The sequence below is a fragment of the Bos mutus genome, chromosome 14 (genome assembly GCF_027580195.1).
Source record: "Bos mutus isolate GX-2022 chromosome 14, NWIPB_WYAK_1.1, whole genome shotgun sequence".
Classification (NCBI taxonomy): domain Eukaryota; kingdom Metazoa; phylum Chordata; class Mammalia; order Artiodactyla; family Bovidae; genus Bos; species Bos mutus.
The window spans coordinates 76990750-77016641 of NC_091630.1; the positions used below are offsets into that span (position 1 = coordinate 76990750).

The 25892-nt window shown below is 46.6% G+C and overlaps 1 protein-coding gene across 1 annotated transcript in view; it reads left to right on the top strand.

Annotated features, from left to right (window-relative positions):
- The window catches only part of KCNQ3 (potassium voltage-gated channel subfamily Q member 3), a 299193-nt gene that overhangs the window by 226572 nt on the left and 46729 nt on the right, over positions 1-25892 (top strand). The window contains 3 exon segments of the mRNA XM_005900734.2: positions 19429-19493; positions 19496-19518; positions 21131-21257. Of these exon segments, the coding sequence (XP_005900796.2) occupies positions 19429-19493; positions 19496-19518; positions 21131-21257 (215 nt within the window).

Genomic DNA, 25892 nt, shown 5'->3' on the forward strand with positions numbered 1-25892 from the left:
GACACGACTGAAGTGACTTAGCAGCAGCAGCAAGTAATTCCTATGCACACAAGAGTCTGAGAAAGCCGTTAGTGGAAAACCATTTCCGGGACAGATGAGCCTGCGCTAGCTTCCCGGATGTTCCATTTGCTGGTGTTGACTTCAGGCAAATCGGCCGTTTCTGAATTGTCTCATCCACATCATAGAGGCAATGATATTCCCTTCACAGAGAGTTTTGTAGGACAGACACGCTGTAAAGTAGAGTTTAGCCCTCAGCTTACTACTGGAGCAAAAGTTGACGGTCAAGAAAATAAAGGAAAACGATAATCACACACACACACACACCCATTCCTCCATGGTCCAGGACTGAAGAAAGGAGTTGAGAAAGAGGTGCTGGGCCACTGTTGTGTCTCTGGTGTGAGTTTTCTGTTTTCTCTCTTCTCCAGTGAGGGAAATTCATCATACTTTCTGAGGACAAGGGAAATGTTTTTAAAAAATTATTTCCAGGAAAATTGTCTCCGTTTCATAATACATAGAACAAGCATGGATTTTGAATGGAAACATTTGGATTTTGACCTCCTTCTGTGCTTCCTGCCTGTGAGGAAGGAAGGGCGTGCACTGATTCACCTTAGTTTTTCTCATCTGTAAAATGGGGAGAATAAAACCTTACAAGGAGTAAATGAGATAGGATGTGAAAGGAGTCTAACTCTTTTTATAAATAGCCCTTTCTCCCTCGTTTTCTTCCATGATTGTCTTCTGTCTATTATTAGAGGACCCATTTTATAAAAACTGTGGTTACAATTGTGGCATGGGAGCATGCATTCATTTAACAAAAATTTACTGGATGTTCGCCATGTGCCAGGTGCTATTATAGATGCTACAAATGCAACACAACTAGGTCTGTTCGTCTTTCTAGTGTATGCCTCACCTGGGGTTTACACCTGTGCTAGACACTATCTTGGGCACTAGGCAGGCGCGTGCCTGGAGCTTATTCATTTTTCTGTTTCCTTCCCCATCCTGTAGATTACACCAGGGCTATCTGAATGGGACAGAGATTTATTCTCTCCAGGAAGTAGGCAAAAGTCTGTGGTCATTTTGATGGCATTCACAAAACCTCCCTCATGTAGGTTTCAGGGATAAGATTCATTTAGCAAGGTCTTTGCATCCTCTATTGAAAATGCACCCACAACCACACACTTGGCTAGGCAAATTAATAACACAAACTAGACTGAAAATATTTAACCTCCTTAGGAGAACAAGCTGTTTTTCAAGGAGACTGGCAGGTCCATTTGCATGCAAACATTTAATGGGCTGCTTTTAAATGATCCTTATCTATTTATTGAAGCAGGTCTGGCCAGACCTCTCCTTGGCATCTCCTTGTTAGCTGTGAGTTGGAGCCTCCACCGCACATGATCTGGAAATCATCAAAATGCACTTAAATGGAAGATGCTCAATACTTGGAACTTTCAGTGTTTTTACTTGGACCTTTGCCCCCAAATCGCTCAGTCAGTCAGCTTTGACTGAGCTCACCGTTACAGCCAACCATGAAGAAATTGTCATTACGTGTATGTTGCACATAGTAGGTGATCAATAAGCAGCGTTAGATGAATGAACGAAATCATTAGGTTTATTTCTTCTTCACCCTGTCTGAACACTCTCAGGATTCCTCTCCAGTGGTATGCTGCTGAATGTTTAACAAGCAACCCCAAGCAGGGGCCCCATTTTGCAGCGTTTGCTGGTTTCTGTGGTGGAAATAATCCTGCTCTGATACATTTCAGACTACCAACATGACATCACTGAACACAGAGAAGGGATGGGCACCCTTATGGACTAGTTCTACCAGACAGAAAAAAAAGATGTAAATAACCTCAAGGGCATAGATAGTGAGTGAAATATAAAATAATTTGCTAGTGATGAGTTTTGAGCATTTATTACCTTTTTAGTACAGTTTATGGGAGAAGGCAATGGCACCCCACTCCAGCACTCTTGCCTGGAAAATCCCATGGATAGAGGAGCCTGGTGGGCCACAGTCCATGGGGTCGCTAAGAGTTGGACAGGACTGAGCGACTTCAGTTTCACTTTTCACTTTTCACTTTCGCGTGCATTGGAGAAGGAAATGGCAACCCACTCCAGTGTTCTTGCCTGGAGAATCCCAGGGACGCGGGAGCCTGATGGGCTGCCGTCTATGGGGTCACACAGAGTCGGACACGACTGAAGCGACTTAGCAGCAGCAGCAGCAGTACGGTTTATTTCACTGTAAGCATGTATAGTTTTTAATAACAGCGGAGTTAACCATGGCTTGAAAAATTACTGAGAATTTGACCATCGGCTCTCAGGAATCTCATGAAGTGGGCCAAATGCTCCTCTGTTTCTTACTCGTTCCACATGTGCAAGCTCTGGAGTGACAGCTCCTCTTCCCTCTCCGTGCTGTCTGGGAGAACCGGGAACTACTAAGTGGTTCATAAGATGCAAATAACCAGATGATGGGTGTGCCCTCTCTCTGCTGAAGCTCCAAAAGCACTCTGCTTGCACCCCGTTGGAGGCGTTTTCCACCTGCTTCTGTTTGTGTTAGGAGCTATTTGTGTACTTATCCCTTTCACTGAGGTCTATGCAATCAACAGTGTGTGAAACCTGGACGTCAACTGAAGTTCCCTGTCCTTTGGGATCCAAGTGGAACTGATTCTAACACTCTCACACCCAGGTGGGAGCCTGCTTCCCTTCACCCAGTCTTATTAAGTGCTGAGCTGTGTGTATGTTGGCCTGTGGTCCTCTGGCTTAGAAATCTGCATGTGTGCATGTGCGCTAAGTCACTGCAGTCGTGTCCAACTCTGTATAGCCCTATGGACTGCAGCCCGCCAGGCGCCTCTGTCCATGGGATTCTCCAAGCAAGAATTCTGGAGTGGGTTGCCATGGCCTCCTCCAGGGGATCCTCCTGACCCAGAGATAGAAACCACATCTCCCGCATTGGTAGGCAGGTTCTTTTACCACTAGCACCACCCGGGAAGCCTAAAAATGTGCACAGATAGCATTCCGTGAAGGGCTCAGTACTTCTTCATTGACACGTGTAGCGTCTCAGTGACCTGGAACACAGCCCCTTTCCCTGGATTTCCTTCTGAATACTATGCACATGAGGCAGTTGTACACATAGCAGACCCTCTCCAAGCTTCTGGGCTGTATCCGAGTTGTGTTTTATTATTGCCGATGTTGTTGTTGTCATTGTTTTACATTTTCATGGGGTTCGGCCCTCTGGCCCTCTTCCCCTTAAAGCTTCCCATCTCTCCCTTCTCTATCTGACAACTCTTTCTTGAAATGCTACTTCTCTCCACGGATCATGTAAGGAGTTTATTATGTGGAGAAATGTGGCTATGTATACTTTTTTGCATATCTTCAGACTCACGTTTACTGAGAATCATGGACCCCCTTTTACAAGCCTCCCCTTTGTCTCACACTGGGTTCTCTAGAACCTGACTAAGCTGTAGAATACAAATGAAGAGGTGATTTCAGCAAAGTCCCAAGGAGGGCAGCCTCCACCTGATTCCACAGTGAGCCCAGGGATGTGAGTTACAGCTCAGCATTGTCCTGACCCAAGACCCATCAGTCATTGGCTAAACCCCACTCCACCCACCTGGCCAGTACATTCTGCCTTCTGCTCCTGGCCACAGGTAAAGCATTTCCAGCAGCCCATGCACAACTTCCTCCAAGACAAATAGCAGGTAAGACTTGTTGGATGCAGAAAACTGAGAAAGAGTAGGAGGCCCATGGTTAGAGGATCTGGGTATGGACAATGTCTGCTACAATCTTTTAGGGCAAAACAGAACTGCCCAAGCTTTAGGATTCCTGTCTTGGTTTCTCTTTCCTATAAAGAGAAGAAGGCAGACTAGAGATTTATTTCCCTCATCTATGAATCATGGACAATCCTTGGATATTATGTGCTGTTGTTTGGGAAGTGTGGGGGAGATAAGCATGTCCAACCAAAAATTTTAATTCACAGGGTGATGTTTGCAATTGATCATATGTTTCCAAGAAAGGGACCTCAGTGCCTGTGAACCAAAAGAGGTCAAAAGGGCTTGGAGCCCTGATTTTGGCAGGGATTCATTGATGAAGGTCAGCAAGTGGTACTCCCATTCATTCAACAACTTATCCCAGAGGGAATTCCCTGGTGGCCCACTGATTAAAAATTCACCTGCCAGGCTTCCTTGCTGGCTCAGTGGTAAAAAAAAAATTTGCCCACCAATGCAGGACACACCAGTTCGAGATTCAATCACTGATGGGGGAAGATTCCACATTCCACAGAGCAACTAAGCCCATGTGCCACAAGGACTGAGCCTGTGCACGAGAGCCCGGGAACTGCAACTACTGAGCCCTGGAGCCACAGCTGCTGAAGCCTGCACACCTAGAGCCAGCACTCTGGAACAAGAGAAGCCCACGCACCACAAATGAAGGGTAGCCCCTGCTCCCACAACTAGAGAAAGCTCGCGAAGCAGCGAAGACCCAGCACAGCCAAAAGTAAATGATGAATAAAATAAATTATTTAAAAAAGAGAACTGTTCCCAGAAGACCAGCTGTGCCCCAGGCACCACCCCCAGGTGTTTGGGGGTACAGTTCAGTTCCATTCCCTCAGTCGTGTCTGTCTCTTTGTGACCCCATGGACTGCAACACACCAGGCCTCCCTGTCCATCACCAACTCCCAGAGTTTACCCAAACTCATGTCCATTGAGTCGGTGATGCCATCCAACCATCTCATCCTCTGTCGTCCCCTTCTCCTCCTGCCCTCAATCTTTCCCAGCATCAGGGTCTTTTCAAATAAGTCAACTCTTCGCATCAGGGTACAGGGAGATGACCAAGAACGACACGTTCCACCTCTCGTCCATCTCAGCTCAGTCTTCTCTCCTGTGGCATGGGGTAAATCACCCATCCTGGCAGATTTGTAGGGAAGAGGGATGAGGTAATGACAGGAAAGTGCTTTGGTAGCCCACATGTGGCTGAGTCATTTTTGCTTTCCCAGGTATAGCATTCATCAAAACAAGGACTCTTTCCAGTAAGGTGATAGTTTAATTTAGTGCATCACAAATGGTGCCAATCACATGTGTACAGGGGGAGGGGAGGGGATACTGCCAAGGCTGGGCAGACATCCCTCCCCATAAAGCCACTCTTGTTTTTGCAGTTAGGTATTTGACTTCTGCATGAGGTTTTTTTTTTTTTTTAACTTAAGTATAGCCTAGGGTTTCCCAGGTAGCTCAGACGATAAAGAATATGCCCACAGTGCAGGAGACCTGGGTTCGATCCCTAGGTTGGGAAGATCCCCTGGAGAAGGGAATGGTAACCCTCCAGGCAAGTTCTTGCCTGGAGAATTCCATGGACAGAAGAGCCTGATGGGCTACATACAGTCCATGCGGTCCCAACGGGTTGGACATGACTGAGTGACTAACACACACACACACACACACACACACACAAAAGTTGATTTACTATATTGTGTTAGTTTCATTTGTGTAGCAAGATGATTCAGTTCTGTATATTTATGTATATATATAGTACATAAGTAATATATATACACACATATATTTTCAGATTCTTTTCCATTATAGGCTATTACAAAATACTGAATATAGTTCCCTTGCTTATAGTAAAACCTTGTTGCTTACCTATTTTATATACAGCAGTGTGTATCTGTTAATCCCAAATTCTGAATTTATCCCTCCTCACCTTTCTCCTTTGGTAACCACATGTTTGCTTCTATGTCTGAGTCTGTTTCTCTTTTGTCAATAAATTAATTTGTATTATTTTCTAGATTCTACCTATAAATGACACCACATATGATATTTGTCTTTCTTTGGCGTATTTCACTTAGTCTGGTAATCTCTAGGAACATTCACGTTGCTGCAAGTGGCATTATTTCATTCTTTTTATGGCCGAGTCATATTCCATTTTGTGCATATACCACGCCTTCTTTGTCCATCGTTTATTCATGGACACTTCGGTTGCTTCCGTGTCTTGGCTATTGTAAGTAGTGCTGCTGTGAACACTGGGTTGCACGTGTCTTTTCGAATTAGAGTTTTCGTCTTCTCTGGATACGTGTCCAGGAGTGGGATCATGTGGCAGCTCCATTTTTCATTCTTTAAGGAACAACCACACTGTTCTCCATAGTGACTGTACCAATTTGCCTGCCCACCAGTAGTGTAGGAAGGTTCTGTTTTCTCCACACCCTGTCCAGCATTTCTTCTTCGTAGACATTTTGAGGACAGCCATTCTGACCAATGTGAAATGATACCTCATTGTAATTTTGAAGACTTGTTTTTAAAGAATTCCACTCCTAAAGAAAGAAAAGATGAGAAGGAGGGAGGGAGTGAAGGAGGAGAGAGAAAAATAGAGATATTGGCCTGGCTTATTTAAAGTCTACTTCAATTGAGGGGCACAAAAGTCTACCACATATTTTTAGGAGCACATGAGTGGTAAGTTGCTTCAGTCATGTCCAACTCTTTGCAAACCTATGGACTGTAACCCACCAGGCTCCTCTGTCCATGAGATTCTCCAGGCAAGAATACTGGAGTAGGTTGCCATGCCTTCCTCCAGGGACTCTTCCTGACCCAGGGATCAAGCCCAGGTCTCTTATGTCTCCTGTATTGGCAGATTCTTTACCACTGAGCCATTTGGAAAGCCCTTCAGGGGCACATCTATTGCTTAAATGATGGTCTGTGTCTTAGTATTAGAATAGGAAAGGATCCGCAGAAATTCTTTAGTTTCTAGGACCGTGTTGTCACTCAGGAAATGTGACTTGCCCTAGGTCACCCAAGTGGTTGGGGTAGAGCCAGGACTGGAACCCAAGCTCTTGACTCCAGAGTGAGGTCTTTTCACCACCGCTTCCCTCCATACCTTGCGTTATCTTTAGTGAGGACAACTCCACAATCTTCCAATGCATTAGCAAGGTACCTTGGTTCTGAATCATTCTGCATCTCTTTCCTTCTCTCTGTGCGTTTTTTTTTCCTTGTCCTCGTTTCAAGGAAAAAACTTGGTATCCTCATCTTTAAAGAGAGAGAGAGAAAAGAATCCCATTTGAAGTGTCACACATGACACATTTCCCACGTCATCCCATAGCTCGGACTCCAGCAGCATTGATTGCTCAGTCCCCATCAGAGCCCTGTGAGGTCACTGGGACCTTGATAAATGCATCTGGGGTCCTCGTTACTGTGGCCAGGATGGTTTTGGAAACCAGAACTCTCAATGGCCTACCAAGGAGGCCAGCCCACGAAGGACACCATCTCTCTCTCCACATCCTCTGAGTCAGTGGCCTGTGCATAAGAAAGGGACACACCAGGGATGAGCTTTGCCAGCATCTCAGGGTTGGAAGGGATGACATATGCCTGGCAGGAGCTGAGTGTACCAGTTGTGGGTTTGGGTCTTTGAGTCCTGATGTTGGCATGATAGCAGCAGCTGTTCTCAGATACAGAAAGATGAAAAGGCCAAATTGGCATGCTCTCCCCAGGATATGGGCTCCCGGGGACAGGGGAGTGGGAACCCTAAGCCAGAATTCCTTACTGTCCCCCAGAGAGGGGTGGAGTAGGGGGGGTGGAGGAAGTTGTGGAAGGAAGAGTGGCTCCTCCATCAGTGAGGTCCATGTGCCACGGGTAGGACTATCAGGCATTCAGATGGCAAAGCTGGAAGGAATAGTTAATGCTCCAGCAGTGGAACTCAGTTTCCAAGATGATCACAGCAGCTTGAGATACAGGCCGAGTCTCAGAAGATGACATTGAACAAAGACAAATGTAAAGCCTGTACTTATGTCTGAGGTCAATTACACAAGCACGGATAGATGATCTGTTGTTGTTCAGTCGCTTAGTCATGTCCAGTTCTTTGCAACCCCACGGACTGCAGCACGCCAGGCTTCCCTGTCCATCATGATCTCCAACGTTTGCTCAAACTCATGTCCATTGAGTCGGTAATGCCATCCAACCACCTCATCCTCTGTCACCCCCTTCTCCTCCAGCCCTCAATCTTTCCCAGCATCAGGATCATTTCCAGTGAGTCAGTTCTTCACATCAGGTGGCCAAAGTATTGGAGCTTCAGCTTCAGCATCAGTCCTTCCAATGAATATTCAGGGTTGATTTCCTTTAGGATTGACTGGTTGGATCTCCTTGCAGTCCAAGGGACTCTCAAGAGTCTTCTTCAGCACCACAGTACAAAAGTATCAATTCTTCAATGCTCAGTCTTCTTTATGGTCCAACTCTCACATCCATACATGACCACAGGAAAAACCATAGCTTTGACTATGCAGACTTTTGTCAGCAACGTGTTGTCTCTGTCTTTTAATTCTCCATCTAGGTTTGTCATATGATCTATGGTTTTATAATAAATGTGCAAAAGTTCTTAAAATGAGATTTCCTACCTTAGTTTTTCTTCTCTTACACATCCAAATACATGCAATGTGTGTCTCCCTTTCTCAGCCTTCCCCCCCAGATAAATGTTATGCCTTAACTTGCAAAGCTTGATGCTGGCTCTAGAAGTTGGGAACACTAGAGACAGTGAGCCCAAGCTTGAGGTTACTCCTAACACTCAAGGCTAGTGAATGGTCTTGCATCTTTCCCTTCAATGACTGACCTTAGAAATAGGTGAGAGGAAGGTGGTCTCAAAGCCCCAGGATGCTGTTGAGTGTAAAATTTGCAGCTAATAAGCTGAAGCCCCTGAAAACTTATTAGGGTGCCCTTGACTGCCCTCAGTCGCTACAGAGTGGTGCATGCACTTGGCCACCTCAGTGCCCAGCACGGTCCACTAGAATAATTAGTTCCCTGATGATGCTTTAAGCATCTGGGGGGCAGACCTGATTCTTGGACCACCTCTGTACCTTGACATGAGACTCAGTACAGAGGAATTGCTCAGTAAACATGTATTGGAAGAAGGACCGAGTGAGTGAATATAAAATCCAGGAGCGTTTAAGGATGAACATGAAGCCCAGGGAAGGAAGGAAATTGCTCAAACAATCAGCCGTGATGGCTGTTGTTTCTACAAGTGCAGCTGGGCAAACAGATGTGTCTCCCCATGCTAACGCCTGCATGGGCACTCTCTCTGTCTCTCTTTTTTAATCTCTCCCCTTTTGGAAACTTGAAGCCACTAAATGTTTCCATTCTAATGAGATTTTCAAAAAGAGAGAGGAAAAAATGTCTAGAATAATCAGGGCTTGTGGCATGCTTGGGGGAAACAGCAGGGGGCCCGGGTCTTGCTTTGTGTCTCAGTGTTTGGGTCTCAAACACTGGAGCCATTTGTAGGAAGGTGCTAATGGAATAAGAAAATATAAGTTGTTTACACCTTTTGGTTTGGGTTTGAGAGGACTGATTTTTATCTCTAAATAAGAAAGGTTTCCAGGGCATGGTTAGAAAAGTAAGTAATATGCCAGTGACACGCTGGCATTCTTCCCACTATCTTTAGCCTGAAGGCGGTTGAAAGGTTGGCTTGGCCACCATCTAGGTGAGGAAGGTGAAAGTGAAAGCGTTAGTCACACAACGTTTTTGCACCCCATAGACTGTAGCCCGCCAGGCTCCTCTGTCCATGGGATTTCCCAGATAAGAACACTTGAGCGGGTTGCCATTCTCTTCTCCAAGGGATCTTCCTGACCCAGGGATTGAACCCAGGTCTCCTGCATCGCAGGCAGATTCTTTACCAGCTGAGCCACCAGGAAAGCCCTTGTAGGTGGGAAAGGTGAATGCCTCCTTGGGATGATTTCACAGCTGCTGGGAAGACTTGCTCCATTTTCTCCTAGAACCTCCAGCTGGAGGTCTCACAAGAAGTAACTTAATCCTCAGGTGCTGCATGCTAAGTCTCTTCAGTCATGCCCAACTCTGTGACACTGGACCGTAGCCCACCGCTCCTTGGTCCGTGGGATTCTCCAGGCAAGAATACTGGAGTGGGTTGCCATTTCCTTCTCTAGGGGATCTTCCCGAGCCAGGGATCGAACCTGAGTCCATGAAGTCTCGGTTTGGTAGCTGAATTCTTGACCACTGGTGCCACCTGTACAAGCCTTTATCCCCCTTTCAAATGCAAATTTCAGGTGCCACTTTATACCTATCAAATTAGCAAGTCAACCAACAAACTGTAATTAATAGCCAATGCTGGCAAAATTGGGTAACAATGGATGCTGTGTGTTCCTGGGGACAAAGTGAGCAACCCTTCAGAAAAGTAGCCTGGCAGAATATTTCAAGAATCAATTCAGATATTTGAAGCCCAGATAGTCTAGAGATTATTATGAGGAATTGATCCTAAAGAAGGAAAAGCTTTATGCATAAAAACATATACCATCGTATAACTTAAAATAACACAGAATTGGTAGCACCCTAAATCTGAATATCCAGCAATAAGAGGATGGTTGTATATATTTCAGTGCACTGATGTCATAGAAAGTGCCTCTTCCATTAAACATGATTGTTTGAATATTTTATAGCCAAGTGGAAGAATATTTATACTTTAATAAGCTAAAAATGCAGACTATACTGTTGAGACAAAGCGAATATTGAAAATTGTGTATGCCTATGTCCTTGGGCTGCAAAAGGGACAGGAGAAAATGAAAACAGCTGATTTATTAGGCTTAGAATTGAATATGGTGATTCTTTTATTTTGGTTTCCATTGTGTGCTCTAGAATGTCTTCTATGAAATGGGTCTTAAAAGCCAGGAAGACCAGAGCTGCACAGGTGAAGGTGTCTGACGGCAGGCACACACAGTGACCAAGAATCCGTGAGGGGATGGAATGTGTTGGACCTGCAGGGAGAAATGCAGACACAAAGGTTGACAGCAGCAGCGGAGGCTGGAAGACCACGGGAACAGGGGTGACTTGGAGGGGAAGGAAAGGAATGCCCCAGAGCACGGGCTTAGATGCTAGGCTCTGGATTCAAGCCCCAGCCAAGTCCTTACCAGGATTCCTTAAGGCCAGACGAAAGAGGGTGAGGAGGGTCTGGCAGAAAATGCTGCCATCCACTGTGAGCCTGTGAAGACATGCCCTCTCCTCCTGGAAGGAGGGAGGGGTGGAGGGAAACTGTGGAGCCTGTCTGCCACTTGTCCCCTCACCTTCTCACCTTCCACCTCCTGCACCATGGGGCCCCTCCCACAGGCATAGGGAGGGACAGCTGAGGAGCCTTTGCTGGCCCTTTCCATGCCTCTGGATGAGAGAGAGCTCACCCTCCACCTCGTGACATCTATGAACATGGCGATTCTAGATAGCTCCTGCTCTGGCCTTCCTGGAAGCAGATGCTGTGTCTGATCCCAGCAGTCTTGGCAACATTACCATGGGCCACGCGGACTCTCCGCTATAGCCTCGCAAGGTGGACTTTGGTGTTACTGATGCACAAGAACAGAAGTTAAGATAAACAGCTCTGCCTGAGCCATGAAGAGGGCATGGCAATCCACTCCAGTGTTCTTGCCTGGAGACTCCCATAGACAGAGGAGCCTGGCGGTCTATAGTCCATGGGGTCGCAAAGAGTCAGACAAGACTGAGCGACTAAGCACAGCACAGGCTGGGCCATAAACACATGAAGAGGAGCGGCTGGGGATGAAGTACTGTGTTTGATTCTGAAATGCATGCTCTTTGCCCTGCTGCACACAACCTGTAGATCAGGGCTTTGTACACAGTTGTCGTTTAGTCAATAAGTCGTCTCCAACTCTTTGCAACCCCATGGACTGTAGCCCGCCAGGCTCCTCCATCCATGGAATTTCCCAGACAAGAATTCCCCAGGCAGGTTGCCATTTCCTTCTCCAGGGCATCTTCCTGATCCAGGGATCGAACCTGAGTCTCTTGCATTGGCAGTGGGTTCTTTGCCATTGAACTACCTGGGAAACTCATTGTAGACAGTAGGTGCTTCCAAAATGGTCATGTAAGAGTTCTGCACTCCCAAGTCCGACTTGTTCTCTGATGGGGGACAGTTTCCCCACACCAAATAATTATCTGACATCAACCGAATGTCCTATAATTTAACTCAGTTCTGACACTGCCTACCTGGAGAGAAATCAGATTTCACAAGTTAAGGGCTCATCCTGACAAGACTGCCCCCCATCCCTCAGCCCCACTTCAGATGCCAGTGGCAAGTTAGGTGGCCACCTGTGCTTCTGGCCGACAGGTTATAAACTGGAGATTCCCATGACCTGCTCCTTGTGTTTGATTCACTGACTAGAGTGACTCACAGAACTCAGAGAAACATGTGACTTATTTTAAGATCATCTGTTTATTATAAAAGGATTTAAGTCAGGCACAGACCATGGAAGAGATGCATAGGGCAATGTGTGGGGTAAGGGCTTCCCTGGTGGCTCCAATGATAAAGAACCATGTGAGAGACCCCGGTTGGATCCCTGGGTAGGGAAGATCTCCTGAGGGAGGGAATGGCAACCCATTCCAGTATTCTTGCCTGGAGAATTCCATGGACAGAGGAGCCTCGTAAGCTACTGACCATTGGATCGCAAAGAGGCAGACTCAACTGAGTGAATAACATATATACATACATGTACAGGGTAAGGCTGTGGAGCTTCCATGGGCCTCCAGGAACTACTCTCTCCACATCTCCATGTGTTCCAACCCTGAAGCTCTTTCAAACCAGTGCTCTTGCGTTTTTATGGAATCTTCACTACATAGACATGAGTGATTAAATCAGTGGCCATTGGTGATGGAGCTCAAGCTCCAGGCCCTCTGCCCTCCCCAGAAGTCGGGGAATTGGGACCCGTAGTTCCCACCCTCTAATGACTTGATTTCTTCTCCTGGCAACAGCTCCCATCCGGAGGCGCTTCCCAACAGGCACCTTGCTGACATCACAAAAGACACCCTGATTGTGCTCCCCACTAAGGAAGTTCCAAGGGTTTTATGAACTCCATACCAGAAACTGGGATATGACCACATACATATTTCTCATTATAAATCACAATCTCACAGCATAGTCGGTGCTTTGCAGGGGTTTGATAAAATTAAGCATCCTCTTAAGGTTTAGCATCATTTCAGTGCCCAAGCAGGGGTCTATGGAAGGATGGATTTAGACCTTAAAAATACCACCCCGGGTGTGAAACAAGGAAGATTTTGTTCACAAAGCTGACTGGACTTTTAGTTGAGGTTTATGAATTTTTAATTATGCCTTTGTTTTTCTTAACCCTGTAATGTCATGCCAAGGGCTTCCCAGTGGCTCAGTGGTAAAGAATCCGCCTGCCAGGGCAGGAGACATGGGTTGTCTCTAGTCAGGGAAGATCCCACATCCCACAGAGCAACTAAGCCTGTGAGCCGCAGCTACTGAAGCCCGTGCACCCTAGACCCGGTGCTCTGCCGCAAGGGAAGCCACTGCAGTGGGAAGCCCGTGCACCACAGCCAGAGAGGAGCCTCCGCTCACCACAACCAGAGAACAGCCTGCAAAGCAAAGAGGACCCGGCACAGCCAAACATAAATAAATAAAAAAAATTATATTTAAAAAAGCCATTAGTGGGCAGACAAGACACGCAAGAAGAAATGCCTGGTAACATACCAAGAAACTTCAATAGATGTTTCCAGAGACAGATTCACCATGAAACTAATGAAATTTAAGCTGTAACTCCGGTTCTTATTTTTTTAATCATATTTGTCTTCTTTTCCCTAAACTTTTACTTCTTTTCTTCCACAAATGACCCTATTTTATTCCTTTATTAAATACTGTGATATCTATCTCAACAACAATGAGATGGAGTCCCTTACTTTTAAGTTTTAAATATTTTTTTCTGCACTGCATGAGACACATCAGACATCTTCAGGTGGTACCAACTGAGTTCCATTGCCCTGGGCTCTTACTTTAAATCAAAAGTTGGGAAACTTTTTCTTTAAAAGTCAAATAGTAAATATTTTAGGCCTTTGGGCCAGATAGACTCAGCTGCAGTTACTCAGCTCTCCTCTTGCCTCACAAAAACAGCCACGGACCATATATAAACAAAGGAGTGTGGCTATGGTATAAAAATTTATTTATAAAAATGGCAGCTGCCTAGATTTGGCCTGAGGGACACAGTTTGCACACATCTGTGGATCCAGAGGTTGATCAGTTCAGTTTAGTTGCTCAGTTGTGTCCGACTCTTTGCGACCCTATGGACTGCAGCACACCAGGCCTCCCTGTCCATCACCGACTCCCGGAGCTTACTCAAACTCATGTCCATTGAGTTGGTGATGCCATCCAACCATCTCATCCTCTGTCATCCCTTCTCCCACCTTCAATCTTTCCCAGCATCAGGGTCTTTTCCAATGAGTTGGAAACTTATCCAGAGTTTCATAGGGACAGAATATAGATAGATCAAGATATAGATATCGATTTCTGTGATTTTTTGTGATTATGATATTCTTGCTTAATTTCAAGGACAAGGAAGGTTTTTAAACACAAAATTATTTTTTCTATATTCCAGTAAAGCCACTTTTTTGACCCTATGAACAGAAGACTATAGGGAAAGAGGTGAAAAGCTTGCATCTGAATGCCTGCTATTTGCCTGGATTCATAGCAGTTTATGTATATGGTTCTCTTTTTATTTACATGACCATCCCATAAGGTAGGTTTAGAGGGTCCCTAATTCCACAATTAATAGTAATCAGTGAATATCTACTTAAAGGGTATCTGCTGAAAATGAGTACTAAACTTCATACTAAACAGTGAAGAAAATTTCTCATTAGTATGTGATCACAAAAATATAATTAAAATACAAAAATGTGTTTATTGTATCTCAGGTCACAAAATTTAAATTATAATTGCAACTATGCTCTAATTTTTACAATGCACAAAGACTCAGTTGAGTGTTAATTTGAGGTTATATTTTCTTTGCCAAAACTTGATGATAATACAACATGACTTCACATTTTATTCTCTCAACATTTGGGGGGAAGGATTGTATGGTGTTTTTCACCCTTTGAAATATCATTTGATCTGTCTTTAATTGTTCTAGTAAGCTTGTCGCTTGTTAATGGTTTTGCTGTATTTAGAACAGCTCTTCATCATCATATCCATCAACTTCACAAAATCCTGCATCCTTTGTAAGCTCTGCCTTTTCTTTTTGCAAATGGTCCATACTCTACTGTTGGATGATGTCCCTGATGGAGAGACAGAGGCTGAACTGCAAGGCCATGATGTGCAGGATACAGGCTTCTGTTAGACTATCAGGTAGCCAAAGTATAGGAGTTTCAGCTTCAACATCAGTCCTTCTAATGAATATTCAGGACTGATTTCCTTTAGGATTGATTGATTTGACTGGTTTGATTGCTGTCCAAGGGACTCTAAAGTATCTTCAGCACCACAGTTTGAAAGCATCAGTTCTTCAGCAGTCAGCCTTCTTTATGGTCCAACTCTCATATCTGTACATGACTACTGGAAAAATCATAGCTTTGACTATGCGGACCTTTGTCAGCAAACTGATGTCTCTAATACAGAGAAGAAACTCACATGATGGAGGAAGTAAAAGAATAATTGGTCTCCTGAGATGGCTGAAAGGGAGGTTGGTGTGCTGAGCCACTGGCATTAGAATAAACAGATAAAATGATCCTAGGATATTTTCTTCAGATGATCCTTAACTGCAGCCCCTCCCCCAATTGCACGCACAACCTCTACATGTATTTATATGATGGTTCTGACTGTTTCACACTGTGTTATGATTTGTCTGTGTTACAGTTACATAGGGATATGTACCCTGTGTGGAGTATATGTTAAGAATACTTGTTGAATGAATAAATTAATTTTGAAATACTTAAAAAAAAATCGGTGAGGCATGGAGAGAGAGAGAGACAAAACAGAAAGAGAAGGGAAGAACCCGTCTAGCCACTCCTCTCTGTCTTCCATCCGTGAGACTGATAATTCCACCCATGAGTCTGGAATCCAGTTCATATCTTCAGCATAAAGTGCAATGTGCAGGAGACCAAAGAGTGCGTCCCCTTCTCAGGTAAAGGAGGGCTTCCTTGATGCTTTCCGCTTTATAAATTAATGATTGTTTTCAAATCTCAGCAAGTAAATTCCCCAGGTTGCCGGTACTTTTCAATCCCTGGAGATGCAAGAAAATACCAACTTCCGACGAGTGTTTGCTGCCCCCTGCTGGCTAAAGCCTGGTTCTCCACGCCCCCCTGCGAATGGGAACCAGGCTGAAACTGCGTATATTGGTGACTGGTTAAGGTCGAGTTGTCCCCTCACCTGGCTCTGAAATCACAATTAGAGCTTAAAGGGACTTAAGTACCTAGCTCCAACCTCTCCTCTAAACTTTAGACTTGAATTTCGATCAGCTTACTGGATATTCCCACTTGGACCTCAAACAGTAGGTCCACAGCATGATTTATCTTTGCTGGCTTGTTGGCTTCTGTATACATACTCCTGAAGCCTTTGAAAACCACGTTGTCCACCCTCTCACCTCCCCGCATTGAGTCTCCTCTAGCTTGGCCTCCCTGTCTCATTGGTGGAGATGCAAGGCCACAAACTTCATTTTAGCCAGGCTTGTTCTTAACAACCCCTCAGCATGCCGTATCTTCTCCTCTTTGTCATTCTCAGCCCTCGAGACCTACCCCATCTCCAACTTCTGGCTGCTTTCTATTGCTGGGAAGTTTAGCAGTCTCATGCCTTGAGGGTTGCAATTTCCACCTCAACTGGATTTGTAAGATATTTCACTAGACAGGCAGTGCCTGCCTTGGGACGAGTTCTCATGCTGGGTGTTAAGATGGTACACTGTATTTATGACACGGGGCAAGCAGTGATTACAATATGATAACGGGCTGTGATCAGTGCTGGAATAGAAATGCCTCTGGGTGTTCTGTGATCCCAAGGGAGGGGTCACATGAGGAATTGTGCAGGCAGTAGCTGGGAGGCTCTAGGTGTGCCCAGTACTGTCAAGGTGTTGAAAGTTAAATTGCTTAGTTGTGTCAACTCTTTGCGACCCCAGCAGGCTCCTCCATCCATGGGATTCTCCAGGCAAGAATACTGGAGTGGGTTGCCATTTCCTTCTCCAGGGGATCTTCCTGACCCAGGGATTGAACCCAGGTCTCCCGCATTAGAGGCAGATGCTTTAACCTCTGAGCCACCAGGGAAGCCCTGGTGTTAGCAGGGAAGTCAAGGTGCTAGCAGGAGGTAAAGGGGCACGTTGGGGGAGTGGGCAGGGAAGAGGAGCATTGAGAAGAGGGCTTGAGGAAGCACAGTGATTCTGGGGGTGGGGAAGCAAGAGGGGCTGGGGAAGGTCGGATCATAAAAGGCTCGCACCCCTTACTGAAGGAGAAGATTGAGTGGGGTTTAGTATCCTTGAACTCTCTGCACATGTACATGTTGTTCACATTGCCTAGGGGTCCGTGCTGCCAGTCAACACACACAAAATGGAGAATGTCCTGGATAAACTGGGACATATGATCCACGCTAGCTAAGACTCAGAGAGCCTTCCAACCCACTGACCACAGCCTCTGGGGTACTTCCTGCGTTGTTTTCCCAAAGCCTGTGGACACTCAGATGATAACTTCAGCCAGACTCTCATGGGGTCATTTGTCCTGTTTCCCCCACTGGGCTAGGAAGTCCTTGAAAATGAGGGCTAAGTTTTTTATTCATGTGTGTATAAAATGCTCCTGCAGTGCAGAAGTTGCAGAAGACGCAGGTTCGATCCCTGGGTCCGGAAGATCTCTGTAGTCTTTTTACTGATGACACAGTTATCCTGCTAGTGATGATTCCTTCTGATGAATTTCTTTATCGGTATAACGGGAATGATCATATCTACCTTGGGAGAAGGTTGCGAGGATAAATGAGCTGATAGGTGTAAGGTGGCAGATGGTAAGTGCTCACTAAAGAGTGGTGTTGGGTGTTGAGATTGTTACCATCATTGTCGTCATCATCATCGCCAGAGACTTGAATGAAGAGGAAGCAGGTTCCACACATGTCATGAATTTAAAATGACCAAACAGGAGGGAGCTGAAAATCTCATTTGGGTTCCTAGACAGGGTTGGAGACAGTCAGATCTGCAGGTCAGCAGGACTGTTGATCAGAAAATGCAATCGAGATCATCAAGGGGTGGGACCAGCACTCCGGGCCAAGCCAGCTCCAGGAGCAGACATCTCCAAACCTCCTTGTATCATGGTCCTCACCATCACACCATGAGTTGGTTTTCTGTTTGTCAGGACCGTCAGCTCAGGAGGACAGATCCAGCTTGTTCATCATTGAATTCCAGCTCTGCCTCCCCCAGTGCCTACCATATACATATTCAACGGATGGATGGATGAATGAATGCACGAGTTGGGTACCCACTTACATAAACAAACCGAAAAGGCATGGATGGGGGCCTAGCAGGACAGAGCGCCGGATTACACAGAGCAGGAGAACTTGGAGTCTATGGCACCAAGACTCCCGCAGGCATTAGTTTCCCTCTTAGACACCAGGGTTTCCCCCGTGGTTCAGATGGTGAAGAATCTGCCTGCAGTGCTGGAGACCTATGTTCAATCCCTAGGTTAGAAAGATCCCCTGGAGAAGGGAATCTTACCCACTCCAGTATTCATGCCTGGAGAATTCCATGGACAGAGGAACCTGGCGGTCTATAGTTCATGGAGTTACAAAAAGCGGGGTCACGATGGAGCACCTAACACTTTCACTTAGACACCCAGAGAACCTGATGCTGACCATTGAACCAGAGTCCCCACCAAGAGGGACGGAGAACCTCTTTTCTTTGCTGAAATGATGAAGCGCGCGCGCGCGCGCGCGCACACACACACACACACACACACACACACACTGTCTCTCCACCACCCTCACTCTCTCACACACAGGGAGTTTATAAATACAATCATCTCAGAGGATTGTTTGCAGTTAGCTTCTGCCTGAGGCAGGGGCATGAACCAGATGAGCTCTCAGTGACTTTTCAGCGAGCAGCTCTGCATCACGGTGGCTTGGATTCTTTCTAGCATGAAACACACTTGATAATTTTAGAAACGATTCTGAAGATCCCCCAATTGAAAGAGATTATTTCCTTTAGTAACTACTGACTGTAAAAAATAATAATAATAATAATAATCTGAAGATAATGGTAACAGAGACTTTCATTGAATTTATCAATCTTCAGATGAATTTGTTTTTATTCTAAGAATATTTTCATATGTTTGAAGGTCATAGTCCTGTGTGTGCAGGACCCATTATTAACGTAGTCACATTCCAGTTGATCGACCAAAGCTTGCGGTAACTTTGGTTTGTCAGGCAATCTGTAGTCCTCTAGGGCTGGAACCAGATGCTGTAACTCAAATTTTCACTGTTTCCACTAACTTGCTGATAAAGTTATGCATGTTGCTCTCTCAAACCTGGTTTCCATAACTGTAGCATCAATTCCTAACTGCCTCACAGCTGTGTCACGAGGTTAAATGGGATAATGTAACAAGTCCACTCCTATGTCCGATGTATGCTGTAGCTTCATCCTGGCTATTACCCTTCTGCCTAGCCTCGGCACAGTCCAGAACAAGGCACTTCCTTAGTTTCTTTTTCCTTCCCTTCTAGGTTCCTGATTGTCCTGGGGTGCTTGATTCTGGCTGTCCTGACCACCTTCAGGGAGTACGAGACTGTTTCGGGGACTGGCTCCTGCTGCTGGTGAGATGTGCACCCAGTGTGGTGCTGTGCTTCTGGGGCAGACGCTCCGGTGGGCCCTTCAGCGGTGAGGACAAGGAGGCCCTTGGGTGCAGTTTCCCCACAACTGCCTTTGGTTTCCTGGAGTCTCTGGCCAAGTCCAGAAGTAAGAAAAAGCAATGACAAATCGGTTGATGAAGCCTTCCCGGTGCACAGGTGGAGCAGGGAGCGAATGGCCATGTGTTATTCCAGATTAGAGAACAGGGGGCACGAACAAAGTCAAAGCAGAAACCAAGACCCAATGGCTAAACGATAACACCTTCTGATATGTAACGCAAAGGCGTGTTCGGTTCCAAACCCTGCCTCTGCTTTTCCTCCTTAAACCCTGAGGACCTCTTCCTTCAAGGCCAAGTACCAAATCCCATTTCTACATGAAAACTCCAAGGCCTTCCTTCTGGGCCCCTGCCCGTTTTCACCATCCAGTCTGTATCCCGCATGTGGTGGACAGCGTATAGGCAGCAGTCTTGGGCAGATTACCTAACACCTTTGACTCAATTTCCTCCCATCCTTACCCACGGTATGTAAAAATGTAAGGCAAGGAGCACAGACCAATGGGCTGAGTGCAGCATCCATGCCCAGCCGGGAGGTGGCTTCCAGGAAGAGCTGGTTCCTGCTATGACCCCGGACAGCACTGGCCAGCTGGCCCTTTGAATGACCATGCCTTGGATAGGATCAGCCCACCTGTTTAGGGTGAGGCCCTGGCCTCTGCACAAGGGAAGGATGCCAACCACCCCCCCGCCCCCAATTAGGGGGATCTTGCTGTTTCATAAACGCTAATCTGGTGAGCTAAGCATGATGCCCGTGGTATCTGAAACATCAGGTTCCTTTTCAGGGCAGGTCTGGAGCTGAGACCCGAGCAGGTGACTCCTGGGAAGCCACCCAGTTCCAGGAACTAAGTTTCAAGGGTTGTTGCAACTCCCCAAGAGCCCCAGGGAAGTCACCAAACAGAAGGAGCAAAGTGTCTCTGTCTGATCAGCAAGGGAGGCCTGGGAGGGAGGGAGGTCTCTGTGTCCCAGGGGAGTAGAGTAGCAGAATAACACCCTGATGGGCGTGAGCTCTGAGCCTGATGATCTGCCTGGAATTCCTTCTTGGCCACTTTTGGCCTTGAAACATTTATTCAGCCACTCCTTCCCTGGCCTTGGTTTCTCAAAATATAAGCTGAGGGTAATATTATAAAATAAATCTGTGATTCCTGACCCCGGAGCTGCGCTCAATAACCACTGGCCACACTTAGCAATACCAGGGGCCAGACAACGCGTGGACAATTCCATCAATTCCTCTCCTTTCAACTCAACTGAACTTCTTAGGGGCTTTTTAGTATATTAAAGGAATTTGTAAGAAATGATCCATTAGGGGAAAAAAAGCATAGAAAAAAAGGCTTAATGTTCGGGACAGCCAGCTAGTGAAGACAGGAGCTGCCCCGCACTGAATGGGGGTGATCAGCCTCCTAACCCCTCCGTCCACCAAACCGGCAACCACAGAAATCCAACTCTTCAGAACTTCAGAACAGAAATCGCTGGTTCCGGACAACTGGGTCCGAGCTAATCAGCGTCTCTCCATATGTTCTTCCACGCAGGAAACATTTGCTATTTTCATCTTCGGAGCCGAGTTTGCTTTGAGGATCTGGGCTGCCGGCTGTTGCTGCCGATACAAAGGCTGGCGGGGACGACTGAAGTTTGCCAGGAAGCCCTTGTGCATGTTGGGTGAGCCCTGACCCCGGGCCCAGGGGCTCCTCGGCCCCCTCTTTGGGTGCATTGCTTCTCGGAAGCAATTTTAAGCAGACACAATTCGTCTGGGAAACCCTACACATGGTGGGGGCCGGCCTTACCTCTCACGCTCCCTTCAACCCTCCAGCAGGTACTGAGTACCTGCCCCTGTGGCTTCTTTTTAGAATGAGTCCGCAGGGCAGGGATTCTTCATGGGAGTTGGGATTGGGGGTACTCTCGGCGTTTGGAATGCAAAGGTGCAGCCATTGTAGGACTCTGAACATCCCCAGTCCCTGTGAAGCCACAGTTGCCAATTGCCTTCCAGTTGGCTGCAGTGGAGTTAGAAGGTGTGGCACGTCCATTGCTGGTTGGGAGTTACTTCTGTAGGATCACATGATGTCCATTTTACAGAGGTGGAAACTGAGGCTCACGGTTCTGAGGCATTCTCCAGTCACACAGGGAGTAAGCAGCGGATTCCATCCTAACACCCAGGTCTGCAAGAATCTACCACTTTGCCCTCCCAAGGGAGGGCAACACCACATTGCTGTGTCCTGACCCAAAAGTTGCTCTGGGGATGTGTCACGGATACCCCTCCATCCGGATATAGGCATTTTCATAGCAGAGATGGTGGAAGCTCTCACACACTCCTATTGGTGCAGGATAGAACCCACCTCCACACCTAGCCCACCTAGGGGGAAACCCCTACGTTCCCATCTGAAGATCCTACCAAAATCATAGAGAGACAGGATGAAATCTGCCTGCAGTGATGCTTAGGAATCTTGGAGCTTTGAATTCCTAGAAGTAGTTAAAGTTAGAGGATCATAGAATATCAGGGCTGGAAGGAACCTTCAGGAGCATTTGGCTGAACATGCCTTCCTGTCTGCTGCTCCAGCTCCTTTCATAGCAGCCTTTATGTCGTTCCCCCAGATTTTACTTGCATACCTCCAGTCACAGGGCACTCACCACCTCTCAAGGTTATTCATTCCATCTTAACTCCTCGGACTCTCTTCAGATGTTTGAGCTCAGCCATTCTGTCCCTGCTCCAGCAATCTCTGTCCTCAGGAAAAATGTGCTTCATGGCTTCAACTCCATCTTACATCCCATCTTGTTAGCATCACAGACCCTCCCCTCTGAGCTGCTGCTTCTTCTTCCCTGCCCTTTTGAAAACTGACCCCCAGGACAGAATACAGCCCTGTTTGGTATGAATGGCCAGCCCAGGGAGGAAGAGCTTGACCATTGCTCTGTCCTGGCTGCCAGTTTCCCTCCGTATCACCTGGGACTAAGTTGCCAGGTTTGCAGGTTGCCTCACACCGAGGACAGTATCACCCTCACCATTAGCTGAAGCCCTTTTTCTTCTTCCCATCTGCTGCTGAGGCTGGAAAGCTGAGGTTTTTGTCTAGTGCTCAGAATTTCGAATGTAGGTAGGGGGTGTGTGTGTGTGTGTGTGTATGCATGCACACACGTGCAGTTTTGGAGAACTTTTCAGTTACTTAATTTTTTCCACATTTTTTTCTCTCTTCCTCTGTCCTCCTTCTCTGTCTACCTGTGTCTTAGTCTGTTCAAGCTGCTTTAACAGAATACCACACAGAGTAGCTTATAAATAACGGAAATTTATTCCTTACAGTTCTGGAGGCTGAAAGTCTGAGGCTGGGGTGCCAGCGGGGTCAGCTTCTGGTGAGAGTTCTCTTCCTGGTTCATAGACACTGTCTTCTTGCTGTGCCCTCACGAGGAGGAAGGGGCTCTCCAGAGTCTCTTTCTTCCTTAAGGGCACTTGTCCCATTCATGAGGGCTCCACCTCCATGACCTAATCACCTCCCAGAGGCGCCCCCCCCGCCCCCCCGCCAGCACCATCACACCAAGAGACAGGACTCAATATATGAATTTGAAAGGAAACAAACGTTTGGTCTTTCAAAACCCCCAACTTTCCTTTGCCTTCCTCTTTCCTTCCCTATCCTTCACATCTTAATTCATTATTGACCAGGGGATTTTTGGAGAAACTAATGGCGCTTTTATTCTGGCCAGCCAAAATTAATTGTTATTTCACCAACACTCTGTGCATCGTTATACTCAACAGTTACACTTGACACACCTGTGAAGTCTTCCAGTGTTTGTGAAATGTTGTCTTCAGTCTACTCTTGAGTGGAAGCAAAGGCGCATTCTCCAGCACTGTGAGTTTCATTTTCACTTTCTGTATCAGAATCAATCACTGAGCTTTTCTTGTCTTTTGTTGGTCTGCTGTTCACGTCACCTGAATCAGAGCTACATTCTGAAGAACTATCATCTTCTGAGACACTGGTATATATGTCACTCTGATAGTCAGAGAAAGTATCTGCATAAAATTCACCAAAAAATTCTTCTTCACCCAAAATTTCACGGTGCATCATTTTTAAAAACTTTATGGTAATAAATTTGCATTTGTAATATACACAGGGTTGGAACAAAAACCTAATGGAGCAAAATGTGAATGATAATGACAATATAAGTTGTATAATGAAAGCTTGATCAATTTTAAGCTCTAACAACTTTACACAGTGATGTTAATTGTTTCACTCTTTAAGAGCATATTGATAACATCTCCAATCAATAATGTTCAGATCACAAAAGATGTGTTAATACGTCTCTGGTCAATAATGTGTTAAGCTGACTTCTTTTTCGTCTTTGGGGTGACCTCTCCAGTGCTGACCAGAAGTCTTTGTGTGTGTGTGTGTGTGTATTTTAGCAGGGCATGGAGGGGGTGACTTTGAGATTGACGGTGCCCAAATTCTGAGGTCTCTGCCAACTTAGAGCAGTCCTAGTATATGGAGCCCCACTGGAACAGGAGGGTTTCCAGCAGAATAGTCTCACGACTCTAGGATCATAAGGGAGCTCCAGCTTTTGTTCTCCTCCTGTCCCTTCTGGAGAGATGAGACTGGCCCTCAGCCTCCACCATCCTGGCTGGCTTCTTTCCTGATGTTGCTGCATTTTCTCTTCTGCTCATCTAACTTCTCCCATAACGTGGCCCTCATAGGTAGAGTTGTTTTGCTCTGTTTGACCAGAGGGTGGCTATCCTGTGCACGTGCATCATGTCCTCCTCATTTGAAACAGCCTCAGACCCTGCCCTGTCACTGTGGCTGAGTCTCTCTGGGCTGAGATTTGCTGCCCTAGTGTCAGAGTGTCATAGACTCATGTCACATTTACCCTGCGTCTAGGTTTTTTTTATTTTCTGCAAACCTGAAAAGTGGATATCTTTACACAGACAGAGAAGCCCAACCAAGGATATAGATATACTGGTATCCAGATGTCTGACCCCTAGTTTTCCCCAGAGTTTAGGCATATATGGGAGACACTTTCACATGGTCGAAAGGATGCCAGCTTTTTTGGGCAGACATACTTGGTGTGGATTTAGGAACCTAATCCGAGCAGGGTAGCCGGCACAAACAAAGGTACGGAGATGTGAGAGACCACAGTGAACCCAGAAAACCACACATGCTTCTAGAAGGTTCCCTAGGGCCAGGTCACAGAGGGTTTTCAGAAGCTTGGACTTGGCCCATTGGATAAACATTCCAAGTGTCTTCCTTGTACCCTGATGCCCTTGCAAAAACAAACCAACTAAACAGTTCTGTGGTTGACATCTTTTGAGAAAGGCTAGACTTCATTGGTAAAAGTGACAGCCCCAGGACATAATAGTACATTAAAGGCCCTGAGAGTCCTGCAGTAGTAAAACCTGTTTAATTGATTCTTTTTCTAATTTACTGGATCACGGGATCCTTTGTGCTTGCTAGTCCCCTGCAGTGCAGTGGGGACATAATAGATCCTGGAGCTGGGGGGAAGAACATTGAAGGGAATGTGAACGAGACCAGGGCCCTCTTCCTTCCATCTTTGACCGTTTACCTTCAGGAGCCAGCTTGGCCCTTTGAGAACTGCCTCACCCCCTTGGCCTCTGCTTGCAGCTCTGGTGGACATTTCTGGGTCTCCTCCTGACAGCAGCCCCCCATGTCTGGGGCGGGTCCCATGCTTTCCTGCACCCTACCCCAGGGTCTTCTCTGAAACTGAGAGAGGTCACTGGGCAGTGCAGCTCGGAAGTGTGGGCATGTTGATGACGCCCTCGGCCAGCAGGGGCGGGAGCCTGTGGACAGAGACCCCAGCTCCCATCTTTCAGAGGGATGATGGTGGGAGGTGTTCTGCCTACAGCTCTGAGGTTCCAGCAGCAGCAGCAGCCCCCACAAGACCTCTGCCCTGGCCTTTCCCCTGCCTCCCTCTCCCCTCCCTTCTGCTTCCCGAGTTCACCTCCCTTTCAGTCACCCGCAGCCAGGACCCTCTCAAAGCTTGCTTGCAGGGGAAAGTGAAAGTGAAGTCTCTCAGTTGTGTCGGACTCTTTGTGACCCCATGGACTATAGTCCGCCAGTGTCCTCTGTCCATGGGCTTTTTCCAGGCAAGAATATTGGAGTGGGTTGCCATGCCCTGCTCCAGGGGATCTTCCCGACCCAGGGATCGAACCCCAGTCTCCCGCATTGCAGGCAGATGCCTTACCGTCTAAGCCACCAGGGAAAGGGGAAACCCACAGTTAAACAGCATCTGAGCTTCAGACCACCTCTCCACCACCTGGGCAGCCCCAATCCCCTCTCAGCCAGAGAGGGACCCCCCAAGGACCAC